At 48.0% G+C, this 13,011-nt stretch overlaps 1 protein-coding gene across 2 annotated transcripts in view; it reads left to right on the forward strand.

The window, feature by feature from the left end:
• The window catches only part of LOC118909639 (nucleolar pre-ribosomal-associated protein 1-like), a 67,097-nt gene that overhangs the window by 18,426 nt on the left and 35,660 nt on the right, over positions 1–13,011 (forward strand). For both annotated transcript variants that reach the window (XM_057504091.1, XM_036880308.2), the window contains exons 10-15: positions 1,112–1,249; positions 3,813–3,986; positions 4,665–4,794; positions 5,505–5,621; positions 9,533–9,645; positions 11,480–11,599. In XM_057504091.1, the coding sequence (XP_057360074.1) occupies positions 1,112–1,249; positions 3,813–3,986; positions 4,665–4,794; positions 5,505–5,621; positions 9,533–9,645; positions 11,480–11,599 (792 nt within the window). The remainder of the gene's footprint in view (positions 1–1,111; positions 1,250–3,812; positions 3,987–4,664; positions 4,795–5,504; positions 5,622–9,532; positions 9,646–11,479; positions 11,600–13,011) is intronic.

Genomic DNA, 13,011 nt, shown 5'->3' on the forward strand with positions numbered 1-13,011 from the left:
TTCATCCTCTACATGCAGATTTGGCTTAGAGTGAGATCTTAATGAGGTTTTAGCACAAGGAGGCTGGAATGAGTGAAATGTGTGAATTAGCTGGAATTAGTGAAATGCCTGAACCATCAGATAATTTTGAAAGCTTGCTGTTTCAAGAATACTTAGACCAACTTGAAATGAGCAGTGAGGTGGGCTGTTTGTTTAGATGACTATGTGTTGATTTCCTTCTGACTGTAGATGTCAGCCTCCCCTCACCCACCCGTGGAGATCCCTGTTTACAGATCGTTGGGTAGTACTGCCTGGCTCTGGTAGGCTCGAGCGCTGTCGCTCTCATCTCACTCCCCCTGTCTGGTTTATGGCCTGCCCAGCAGTGCGATTACCTGGGATTGTTTTCTTATGTCTCAACCAGGCAGGGGTCATCTGGAAGAAGCTGTTATTCATGTATTCTTGCAGCTCCTTTGAATGCCTGTGTGTGAAGAATCCCCCCGCCCCCACCACCACGGGTATCCTGGGATGAGAAGGTGGCACTTTGCCCCTCATTTTGAGAAGGTAGCCCTGTGCCGACTCCCACTGGGAGCTGCTCTGGTGCTGCTCTCCCCTGGGGAGGGGGCGGGGCACGTGCATGGCCTTTGCAGGCCTGGATATGAGTCCTTGCTTTGCGGCTTTCTAGCTGTGTGTCCCTAGGGAAATTACTTAATCTCATGAGGTCTAGTTTTGTCATCTGTAACGTTTTTTTATTTTCATATAAAACTTCCCTACCTCAGAGGGTTGTCAGGAAGTAATGAAGAGATGACATAATTTGTCGGGTGCCTGTCAAGTGCAATAGCTGCTGAGTAATACAATTGTTAGTTCTAGCATTGACTTGTTTGCCATCAGAGGTTTTAAGAGGCTCCCCAGACCGCAGGCCAGGCTTTGCTTTGAAGGTCATTGCCCTGGTAAGAGCCAGTCTCATGACCTGACTTGTCTCTAACAATTGGATTTTGGGGGAAGTTTTCCAGATCCTATTCCTGTGTGAGCCATGGACATGTATCATTGTATTTGTTTCATTGGAACCGCTTCACTGTTGGGGGCCTACAGGTAGCCTCCTGTAACAGCTCATTCTTTTTTCTCCTTTTCGTAGATCTATGAGGCCCAGCCGGAAATTTCTCGGGCGTTTTGGACCAGAGAGTTCATCCCCTTACCTCGGCTCCTGGCGATGGTGATGGTGACCACTGTGCCTCTGGTGTGCAATAAGATCATGTTCACGCAGGCATTAAATGTAAGCGGCTATCCCACTTCTAGAACTTCTCCTGGTCGTCATAATTGGGTTGTTCTGAGAATGCTGACCTGGATATATTGAATCGTGTTAGGTCAGTGAGTCTGTGAGGCTTTCCATGTGCCCACTCCCCTGGGGAGGGGACCCTGGTGCTGGAGGCACATTCCTGCCAGGGGGCGAGGTAACTGCACTGTCCCAGCCCAGCACTGGAACCACGGGATCCCTCTTGGCTCTCTAGGCCTGCCTCAGGCTGGGAGAGTGTCGGATCAGAGGAAGGGAAGTGTGTTCAGCTACAACCCCTGTCATGATTAAAGTCTCCTTATTTTAGGATTTCCAGATAGGGTGGGACTGAAATTTGCCCGGCAAATCCTTTCTTTTGTGGTTTAAGTGAATGGTGTTAAGATTTCTGGGGAGCATTTACTTTGAGGACCAGCTCTTCTGGCATTTCTGGAGGACATGTTTATGAAAAAAATTTATATTTAAGTTTCATATCATTATTTATTATAAAGGTCCCCAAGTCCATCCGCAGCCACATCCTGAGGGACCATGCGTGTCTCACTGCAGCGTTGTGGTCTTAGGTGAATGGCTGTGAATCGTTGGCACTCAAGGTCCTGGGCTCTGCCAGCCCCTCCTAAACCCAAGTTGCCACAAGGCCTGCCTTGGGAGGCCAGGTGCCCAGAGGGGTACAGGGCTGGGGTTTCTCTGGGGTAGGTGGAGTCCCCATCCTTCCAGACAGGCCGAGTTGCTGTGTGAACACTGCAGGACCAGGGTTGCCAGGGGCGTTGCATGGCCGGAGCTGTCCCCTGTGCTAATGGGGCAGCTGCTGTAAAGGAGCATAGACTCCTTAGATTGGGCAGTGGGAGTAAGCGTCCTTGATACCCATCCGGGCTTTGTGCTGAGAGTGGGTGGTGGGGTGAGGAGTAGCGAGAAGGAGGCCTGCGTGGGACTAGGCAGAAGGGTCTTTTGTTCTGGTTGCCAAGTCATCATAACCAAAATGAGGATCCATCTGTTTGTGGGAGATACAAAATATTTTATCTTAAGGGGCTTGCAAGAAAACAGGTTGGAAAGGAACATGCCAGGTGCCACCAATGTATAAGTAGAAGGTAATTTCACCTGCCGGCTGCATCTGTGCCCCCTTCCAGCTGCCTCCTGGCCGTCTGGGATGAAGGCTGTCCTCTCTCCTTCTCCCAGGGGGGTTTTAGGAGAGGGGGTTGTACCACTGGGGGTGTGTTCTGTCCGCTGAATGGAGTGGCTGCGGGACGAGGGAGAGAACCCAGTTCTCTCCTGCCAGTGCTGCCATCCTGGGTGGGCTCAGGGCCAGTGAGGGGGAAGCCCCAGCTTTGCCTTCTGCTCCGTGGGCCCTTGTCAAGTGGGACATTGTGTTATGTTAATTCGAGTGAGGATGTGGGGTTATGAGTGTGGGGTGTTTTTTTTTACATTTTTTTTATTCCTTACACTATTACCTGAAAATATCTCATTGCATACATTTTAGATCAGGAAGAAAAGAGTTCGCTTATTGTAGAAACTGGAAATCAGCAGGTATCTGGAGGCAGCATCTAGGCTGCTGAGTGAGCCTTGTGCTGCAGGCTGTGAGTGTCCATGTGACCAGGCGTTTGGGCCCTGCTTCTGAGGGGCTGATGGCGGGGATGAGGGGTCATCACTGGGTAGGACATTCAGTGTAGCGCTACTTTCGTGTACACCACACACCTGGGATGAAACCCTGGCTAATTGGGTTGCCGGGGGAGTGGGTGTTGTGGTTATTGAACTAAAAAAGTCCATCAGAAAACCATTTTGTTTCTACCCAACATGAATCTACAACATCCCTGCCCAGGCTCCCCAGACTTTGCTGTGCCAGGGAGTCACCTGAGGCCAGTTGAGGTGGTCTGGGTCGGGCCCTGAAGTGGTGTGTGCCTCCCGAGAGCCCCGGGGATGCCCTCCGTGCTACTGGCCCAGGATCACACCGCAACCGGCTGGGGCCTGACGTTCCCTCTCCTGGGTAACAGCACGGGTTCCTGAGCCCTGTTCATCCTCTGCAGTGAGTGAGGATTTGAAGACTCCCCGTCCCCTGCCAGTTGTCATTCTGAATACAAGTAGGGAGTCTGGGTGATGGAGGCTTGTGCCTGAGGGCCACTCGCTTGCTGAGCTGAGAGGCGGCTTTTCCTATGAAAGTACTGGATGTCTTTTCTTGTCATCGCTCCACCGGCAAATGGTTTCTTAGGGGCCGGTTGTGCGCTGGTGAGATCTGGTAGTGGCTGTTGTAGATGATCCGTGTGAGCTGAGAGGTTGTCAGAGAAGACTTGCCAAACACAGACCATGAAACAAAAATTAAAAGTAACTCTCAACCTCTCCCTTTAGTAACTGCCTTCCTGGCAACAGCCGAGGTCACCTCTGCAGGAGGTCAGAGAGCACAGTCCCTGGCCATGCTTCTCACAGTGCCGAGGCCAGCCGTCCCAAGCTGCGTTCCCTGGGACCCGAGTCGGGCAGTATCCTGCCAAATCCAGGGCTTGGGAGATCCATGTCCACCAGCGCAGCCTAAGGCGTTTGTGGGTTTAACTTCTCTTCCCAGTTGGACAGCAAATCAGTGAAACACACAGCTTTATCCCTTGCTTCCGTCATTTTGAAGAGAGCGTTAAAGACCATTGACTACTGCCTGAGCAGAGAGGGGTGGCAGGAATCAGGCGTGTACACGGCCGCAATGATGGAAGAGTTTGTGCAGCTCTTCAGAGAAGCCCTGAGCAAGGTAGGCATGGAAGCCATCGGCCTGTCTAGTGAGAGGCCAGGGCCTTCCATGGAGACGTCATGGGTGAGCACACCAGGTGGAAAAGGCCGTCTTGGGAGCCCAAGCATGGGGGAGCGGTGAAGTGCAGGGCTTGGGGTGCCCCAGGACCTCTGGTCTCTTCAGGAGCCCATGTGCCCTTCCCCGCTCCCCACCGCTATGCTGCACACTCCAGGCTGGGGCCATTGGGGAGAGGTGGCTCAGGAAACCCCCCGTGCTCCCTCCTCCCTATGGCTCCTCGCAGTGAGAAGGAAGGCAGGCCAGCTGTCTGCAGACTGGGCGGCTTTCCTGAAAGAGCCAAGGCTGTGCTGGGCAGGGTCCCCCAGCTGGTCATACGGACGTGTTCCTCTTCCCAGAGTCCTGCTCAGGAGAAGGGGTCTTCTGGGGTTTGTTTCAATTATCAGCAGTTTTTTTCTCACCAAGTCCTTCCTGTGTGCAATTCTAGCAGCTACACCCCAAGGTGGAGCTCACGGAGGACGTGGGCTGCCCTCACCCTGGCCTGCCTTTCTCTCCCACACTCACTGCACTCAGGCACCCACCCCTGCCTGCTCGCTCTGCTGCCTTGGCAGTAGGTTTGGTTCATTTGTTTCTCTTCTTTGTTTAATGTGGCTGATGTTTTGTTTTCTGTGTTTTCCCTCTTAGGTTTTACCAGACCTGAACACCATTGTGTGGGTCTGGCAGTCACTTAGGAAGCAAGAGACCAAACAGGATGATGAGAAAGGGAAGAAGAGGGGCAGCCAGACTCCTGCCACCCACGTGACTCCCCAGTGCGGTAAGGGCTCCATGGGGACCCTGCTATTTGCAGGCAGCTGACACGGGCAGCTGGGAACCTGCTGGCTGGAGTGGCCTGTCCAGAGGCACTTTTGAAGGCCTCTCTGGCTGTGAATGAATCCTGTGTCCTTTTTTGCTTAGGGATAATGAGTGAAGTTGTAGATTGGGTTTTAACATCTGTTTGCAGTGTTTCCAAGCTTTCTGCGAGCACTGTGTCTCTCTGAGGTCTTGTACAAGGTGTGCCATGTGCTCTGGCCTTTCAGTATGGGGTGCCCTCTCTTGCTGTGCAGGTAGAGGTGGGCTCTGGTCTCCTCAGTAATAAGATACATTGGCTTAGACCTTGTCATTGGCCAGGCAGGGGGCTTTGTATGTTGTATCTGCATCCTATTTAATCCTTACTGCAGCCCTATGAAGGTGGGCACTGCTGTGTCCCCTTGTCTGATAGGGCCACTAAAGCACAGAGACAGAGTAACTTTAACCTGTCTAAGGTCCTAACAGTCAAATGGGTTTCAGCCCAGGCTGTTTGAATAGTCTTGTCTTTTTTCCTGTGTTGACTCCTTAAATCTGGTTCCATGGGGATCTGTCTGCAGCCTTTGTGTTGGGCATACAGTTCACTGTGGTGGATCATAGGTGACTTTGCTGCCTATCAACTGCTGATTGAGGACAGAGACCAAGTGTATTTCCTAATTTGGCTGTTTCATTTCTGTTCAGATGATGCAGAAACCATCCTTCTGAAAGCTACTCTGCTCCAGGTCATATGCCTCTACCAGAAGGTGGTCCCACACGTGGTAATGCAGTACAGCTTTGACTTCAGCAAGCTCCTCAAAGGTGCGTCTCAAGGGACTGTGAAAGTTTCTCCACTCTTTCGGCCAGCGTGTGAAGAAAACATAGATAAGCTGGGTTCAGAGCCCCTGGGGCCGAGGACCAGGAAGCTGGTGGGTGGTTTGGCTGGTGTGCATGATCTACCAGCTTGGCTGTTTTTGTTTGGACCATATTTTTTAAATAGCTAGTCTTCCTTAAGTAAATACCAGAGGAACACTTAGCAGCAGTGGTAAAAGAAAAGGCAGAAGCCATCCATCCTGGGTTGCCTGCCATGGATGAGTGACAAATATCTCACATGACTTAACTCTAAAGGGTCTTTTCAAAGGAGCAGGGTTGCAGAAGGGTGTAGAAATGAGCCACTTAGAAGGGATGTCCCGGTCATGCAGAGGCATTTCTGACATAGTTACTCACATTTTACCCACTGAGTCAGGTTCAAACCACATCTTGTAAAAGTAACCCTATGATTTTCTCCCTCCCTCCCCACCTGCCCTCCCTCACTCCTCCCCTTTGGTAACTGCTAGTCCTTCCTTGGAGTCTAATATTGCAATCATCTCAGAAGCTGCCAGCTCTGATATTTCATTACAGGCAGATCAGAGAGCTAAAAATCAAAGGCGAAGAGTTCATATGGCTTTAGAATTACCCTGGAGCGCTGATAGAGCAATTCAGCAATTTGGACGAACTCACCCGTCAAACCAAGTTACTGCTCCAGAATATGTCTTTCTGATTGCTGAATTGGCAGGAGAACAAAGATTTGCATCTCTTGTTGCTAAAGGACTTGAGAGTTTGGGGTCTCTCACACATGGTGATAGAAGAGCAACTAGAGATTTGAGCAGGTTCAACTTTGATAATAAGTATGGAAGAAACGCTTTAGAAATTGTCATGAAATCCATTGTAAACCTAGATTCCCCTGTGGTATCACCACCGCCAGACTATCCTGGAGAATTCTTTAAAGATGTTCGACAAGGACTGATAGGTGTTGGCCTGATAAATGTAGAGGATTGCTCAGGAATTCTTCCTCTAGATAAAGTTTGTATCATAGGGAAATTATTAAATAGAATTTTGGCATGGAAGTGCGTCAACAGAATATGTTATTTCAGTATTTTGCAGACACAGCAGTTGTTCAAAATGCCAAAAGAAATGGAAGATATGATATGGGAATCTTAGATCTTGGTTCTAGAGATTAAAAAAGTGAGGAAAAGTGGTGTTAAGAAGTTTCTGACACCAAGATATTCAACCTCTGGCCATGTAGAATTATATGCTATTAGTGTAGAGAGGGGAATGTCCTGGGAGGAAGCTACCAAGATTTGGGCTGAACTGTTGGGACCAGATGATGGCTTTTACTTGTCATTGCAAATAAGGAACAATAAGAAAACTGCCATTTTAGTTAAAGAAGTGAACCCTAAGAAGAAGCTTTTCTTAGTTTACAGACCAAATACTGGAAAACAGCTCAAATTAGAAATTTATGCTGATCTAAAGAAGAAGTATAAAAAGGTAGCCTCAGATGATGCTTTGGTCCACTGGTTAGATCAGTATAATTTGTCTGCAGATACTTGTACTCATGCTTATTGGTGTGGCAGTTGCAAAAAAGCAAGCTTGGGACTAGTTTGTGAAATAGGTCTCTGTTGCCTCACGTATTAATGTATTATGTGGCTCAGTACTGAGTGTCTGGACAAAAGTCAAGGGTGTTCTAGCATCTGTCAGTAGCACAAACGTGAAAATGCAGATAGCTCGGCTAAGAACAGAGGATGGACAGTGGATTGTAGGTTTGATCATTCCTGCAAATTGTGTGTCTTCTCTTGTAAATCTCCTGTCAACTTCAGACCAGTCTCAGCAGCTCGCAGTCCAACAGAAACAGCTCTGGCAGCAGCGCCACTCACAGAGCATCACCAGCTTGAGCAGTGCATAGGAGCAAACAGGTTTCAACATGGATGTATCTGAAATGCTGTTGAAGCATATCATTTGCATAAAAATCAGGGACGGTGTCCAAACAAATAGAATTTTTTTCAGTTGTGCTCTCTCTAGTTAATATTTTGGGAATAAGGACAAACCTGAAATTGATAACAAAATTGAAAATCAGCAGTGAATGGTGATACATGTCTTTCCCTTTTGCTTTTCCCATAGTACTTCTCACACACGTTTACTTTGGGTGAGCAGAGGGGTTATGTGCGCGTGCGTGCATGTCAGTTTGTCTGTGAGTTTGTTAATGGCTGTGAACCACAACTGGTTTAAAAATGCTTGGAACTCCCAAACTGGCTTTACTTTTATGTTATACAGTGCTCAGGGTTAACGCAGTACATCCATGCAGTTGCTGTGGGAGTTATCCCCATATGTGTGTGTTTTGAGTCTATAAATATAGAAAATATATATTGGTTTCTTTTCCAACTTATTAAAACAATAGGCTTATTGATAGTTTTGTTCTTTGACAGCATGCATAGATAAGACTAACACAGAACTCAAGTAACAGAGAAAAACATTTGTAGATGTACAGTGCTGGTTATTGCATTTTTATAGTGTTTATACCTGGGTATTGCTTCTAATACTGCGAGAACCACCCCCCATTCTCCATGTACCAGGTTTATTATCAAGGAAATGAGTACATACATTTTTTGTGATAAAACTCTTAAAAGTTCATTTTAATGTATTACTAGTATATCTAATGTGTGCTGCAAAAAATGGCTAGAAGCCTGCTTTTCTTAAAATTACATTTCCTTAACTTAAAGATAGTTTTAGAAAGAAGTAAAATAGGCTTCCATCTTGAAAACAATCTTGTTTTACTTCATTCTTTTGATTTGCTTTTTCACTCATAAAAAAGGAAACAGTACTTGAGTTGTAAACCAGACAATGAGGAAACACTTGAGGCTTTTGCTGTATGTTTATTTCTTGTTATTTTTGTTACCCAGTAACTTGAATATTGTTTAATGTGTTGTAAGACGTGTAGAGTTTATCTCAGGCTGTTAAAAATGGTAATGTACAAATGTGAACAGACACTTATCTATAATATGGGTAAGTTTTGTTTCGCCTATAATAGATGTTTATTAAAACAAGTGAGGGAACAATTGGTCATTTTGTTTCCTTTTGTTTTCTTTCCTTTTTGCCTGCACAGGTTGCACTATTGAAAAATTGAGATTGTGTAATCCTGGTTAAAAGCTGCAAGATACTACAGTCTTGTAGTTGTCAGATAAAAAGTTAATATACTAAAAACAAAAAAAGTAACCCTATGCTTGTCTGCTCACTTTTCCTTGATGGGAAAGTTTGCCTAATAAAATTGACTTTATACTTGAACCTATGGTAAAAGAGATGCAGAAATATTATTCTCGAGCTTTATGGAAGCTATTGAAATAATCCTATCCAAAAACTATGATCAACTCCTTAGTTATTTGAAGGTGAAAGTTTCTCTTTACTGTGAAAGTGTGAATTACTAGAACGTGGCGGTGTAGTATTTAGTACTGTGTCCTTCCCAAGGAAATAAAAACCCAGAAGTCAGGTTGGAGGATAAGGGCCCAATCTTGGGGTTGGGTGGCCACAGTTTATTGACAGGACATGTGCAGTCTCGGGAGAGCGCCAGTGCCTCACCCCACCGCTAATACTAATGAGAGGCCAGGTGTGGGGCTGACAGTAGGGAGAGGCTGGTGTGGGCCAAGTGGCACGGAAAGGCTTCTTAGGGCCAGTGGTACTCGGGCTTGACTTCATGGAATTGGATAGACCTTGGGAGGGAAGGATGTGTCAGGGGAGGCGTGTCTGGGCAGAAGATGCACACTGCCTGTGTGTGGGTGACCACAGGACAAGGCAGGATGGAACCCTGAGTCCTCTCCTTATCTCTACAAATGGAGCTCTGTGTCTGGGCCCGTGGGCCAGGCTACAGCTGCTGGCGCCCACCCCACATGACTTCTCATCCGTGTTCCTCTTCTGGCCCGCAGGCGTCATCTCAGAGCAGGGCCTTCGAGGGGAGGTGCCCCCCATTCTGCAGCACCACATCCTGAAGGTGGCCCTGGAACTGCCCACCAGCAAGTTTTCATGGCTAAAGGCACAGGTAGGAAGCGAGGCTGCCCCACCTGCTGTTGGCTGACTGGTGGGCGTGCTGGCTGTTGGGCCTGGGGATTTTGAGCTGGATTGGAACCCTAACATTGGTTATGAAGAAAGGTGTTAGTGGTTCTCCTTTTAGAGAGATGCAACATGAGAGGCTGAGTCCTGATTGGTGAACCAGGAGGCCTGTGAATCTTTTTATTTTGCAAAATAAGATGCTTAACATGCCCTTACTGAAGATACATTATCCCTGGGTAATGGGAGTATTTTTCTATCTTGACTATTTTGCATTGTTCCTGTCATTTTAAAGCTGTGTTGGAAATAAAATGCATTCCTTTTCCTTTGTCCTCATCTGGGAAGAACTTGAGACAGAGGTGGGAATAGATAGCAAGGCAGGAGAGCATTGAGGCTGGTGGAAGGAACAGGAAAGATTGCTGACATTCTGTGTATGTTTGATAGTGTCTGAAAGAATTTTTTGAAGAACATGATGTTGAATCATAAAGGAAACTCGAGAAGCAGCAGATAACTTACCTGTGTACTTATTTAAACTCAGGGCTGTGTATCACTTCAATTCAAAGGGGGAAAATGACCAGGCAAAATTGAGCATTGCCTCAGTGTGCTTCTCAGTGGCTCAGATGATGTTTTTTAATGAGTTAGATCCATTTAATACCTTACGAAACAGTGACTTGGGAATGTGTGTTGGCATTTTCACATGTGCTACTTTCAGGAAGGTGTGAGTGCTGTGCGCCTTGATTTGTGATCTGCTCCCAGTCCTCCCTAAGGCTCACCTGCACTGTGGCTGGGGACAGTCCTTGCTGAGAACTGACAGCCTGCCAGGCTCAACAGAATGCTCACCACTGCTTAGAGCCAAGGCAGCTGGTGCTCAGGGTGGGGAGGAACCTCGTGCAGGGTCCCAGCCATTCAGGGAGGGTCCAGAGGACCCAGTCAGTGAGGCCCCGAGCCCTGCTGTCAGCCTTTACATCTGTAGAGCCACTGCCACGGACCCCAGAGAGATGACAAGCCAGGGGTGATGGTTAGTGTTTTTACCCCAGATGAACATGGCTTAATTGGAAAATAACAGAGGCCTCTTGCTTTGCAGATGCTGGTATTAAAATGCTAATTTACACCCTCTGCCCCCCCTTCTGCTGATAAAATTCGTCAGCTGGGTGTTCATCTTGAGTGCCAGCATTCCACACGGTCAGGGTCTTCCTCATCACCAGGAAGTGCAGGGACACCCCAGCCGAACAGATTTGATGGGGTTCGAGCCAGGCGTCTAGAGGAGCATGTATGGCTGAGAGGTGTGTTCAAAGCTAGGAAGCCTTTGTCAGGGATCAGTTACATCAGCCCCAGCTCCTGTGGGGCGTGGCCAGCGCGGTCCTTGATGGTGTCAAGCAGCTGGGTCTTGTGCCCCTCTCACCTCCCATGGGTGCTGCCATGTCTACGCAGGACTCCCTGGGCTTGCTGCCCAGCATTGCTGTGGAACAACCCATGTCTTCACATCCACATTTGTGAAACAGAAGTATCAGTTGTCCCACCTCAGAATTGTTGGGAGGATAAATTGAGTCAGTGCATGTGGAGAACTGAGAATGGCCCCTGCACACACAGGCGGCCACCATGCTTCCTGATAATCCTCTCTCTTTACTGCAGTTGCTCTTTGGCAGTTTTGCAGGAGTTACCTAATTTCTGAGGTTCCTCATATATAAAATTCCAGCAGTCTCCCAAGTTGTGGTTCACATGAGATGAGATAAGAGACCTGAAAGCGTACTGGGCACACAGCACCTGTTTGCTTGGCAAACAACAGCCTCTGTCACGTTTATAATATTCTGTGGTTCAAACTACAGGAAGGCCCAGATGCAGACATTATTGGAGGAGAACGATCCGTGTTTTATTTACTGATGAAAATGTTTGTGACCAGCACCCATTTACAGCTCAAGTCCTCAACCAAACTTCTGATCATAAAGGTGCGTGTTTTCCACAGTCTCTGATTCTTGCAGTCTCTTCTAGTAGGTGTTTAGTAAACAGTCATTGAATTAAGGATGTATCAGGACTGTTGTAAATTTAAAAATAGAAGGTTTTATGCAGTTTTAATTTACCACGTCCTAAGGGGCAACATGAGGGCATGGAGAAGCATGGGCTTGGCAGTCCTGTTCTAGATCTGAGTCCTGGTTTTGTTCCTTCCTGGGTGGCATTGGGCAGATTGCTTAATCTCTCTGAACTTAGTTTCCTATGGTAGTAATAAAACCATAGAATGTCAGAGAAAATTACATGTAATCAAGCAGTATAGATCATGCCTAGCACATCCTAGGCTCCACAAACAGTAGATTTCTGTTCCCGGGAGACCCATTCAGTAGGCAGTGCCTCTTCTCCCTCCTCCAGACACAGCCTTCTCCAGGGCTTCAGCCTCTTCGGCCTCACCCGTCTCGCACAGCACAGGTGTCATCAAGTTTGTTTGCTTTCTTCTTTCTTCCACGTGGTCTTCCTCTCTCAGGGCTGCAGCAGTCTTGCTGTCGCAGTAGGAAATCTAGTTCCTCATTTCTGCTGTGCCACACACATCTTAGGGGCTGCTACAGAAACACTTATTTTCAGGGGGCAGAGATTTCACCATCTTTGAAGTGCTGATAATCTTGCTGCCCTTTAACCTTCTCACCAGAGCTGCTTGCAGACCACAAACGTCTAGGTCTTGACCTCTGCAAGTTGTCATTTCCTTCGGGGTTGTGCAGGTGTGAAGTTGGCCCCTGCCTGAGTTCACCATCGCTGACTGCAGATGGTGGAATGGGTACAAGCAGGTTTTCCTCCGTACGCTGTGTTGCAGGCTCATGCCGTGGGGCTGCTGAGACCCCACGCTCTTTCATCAGGCCCTGTGGGGAAGCCCTTTAATCACCCTCACAGGCTCAAGGCCTGCTGAGCGCACCACCAGGTCCGCTCTTCCAGAAACGGAGGTGCTTCTTGCCCCAGGTCTGAATCTTGAGGGGGTGCAATGAGAGGATGTAACTTGAGTCGCTCGTTATCCTGGCTAATCTCATGCAGTCTGAGTGTTGAGTAGCTGTGAGGAGTTGTTGTGCCCATTTCCCTGGTTCCTGTGAAAATCCAGGTAGGAAGTCAGACTCCTAGGTGTTAGATAGACCTTCTTCCCTTTTCATTACCTGGGAGCTGGGAGAAAGGAATGAGGAGCAGGACAGGAGGCTGTGCGGTCTCCACTGGGGCCCAGAACAATCCCATGGTTCCCTCAGCAGTGGGAGTGTTGTCTTGGAAAAATAGCTGCTGGCATCAACTGCAGGCCCCCTCTGTGCTCCCCGGGTCCCAGAACTATGCCGGAGCACCATCCCGCCGCTCCAGCTCCTGCAGAAAGCCAGCCTCATCCCGACTTTCCCAC

The sequence above is a fragment of the Manis pentadactyla genome, chromosome 1 (genome assembly GCF_030020395.1).
Source record: "Manis pentadactyla isolate mManPen7 chromosome 1, mManPen7.hap1, whole genome shotgun sequence".
In the NCBI taxonomy this organism is placed as follows: Eukaryota; Metazoa; Chordata; class Mammalia; order Pholidota; family Manidae; genus Manis; species Manis pentadactyla.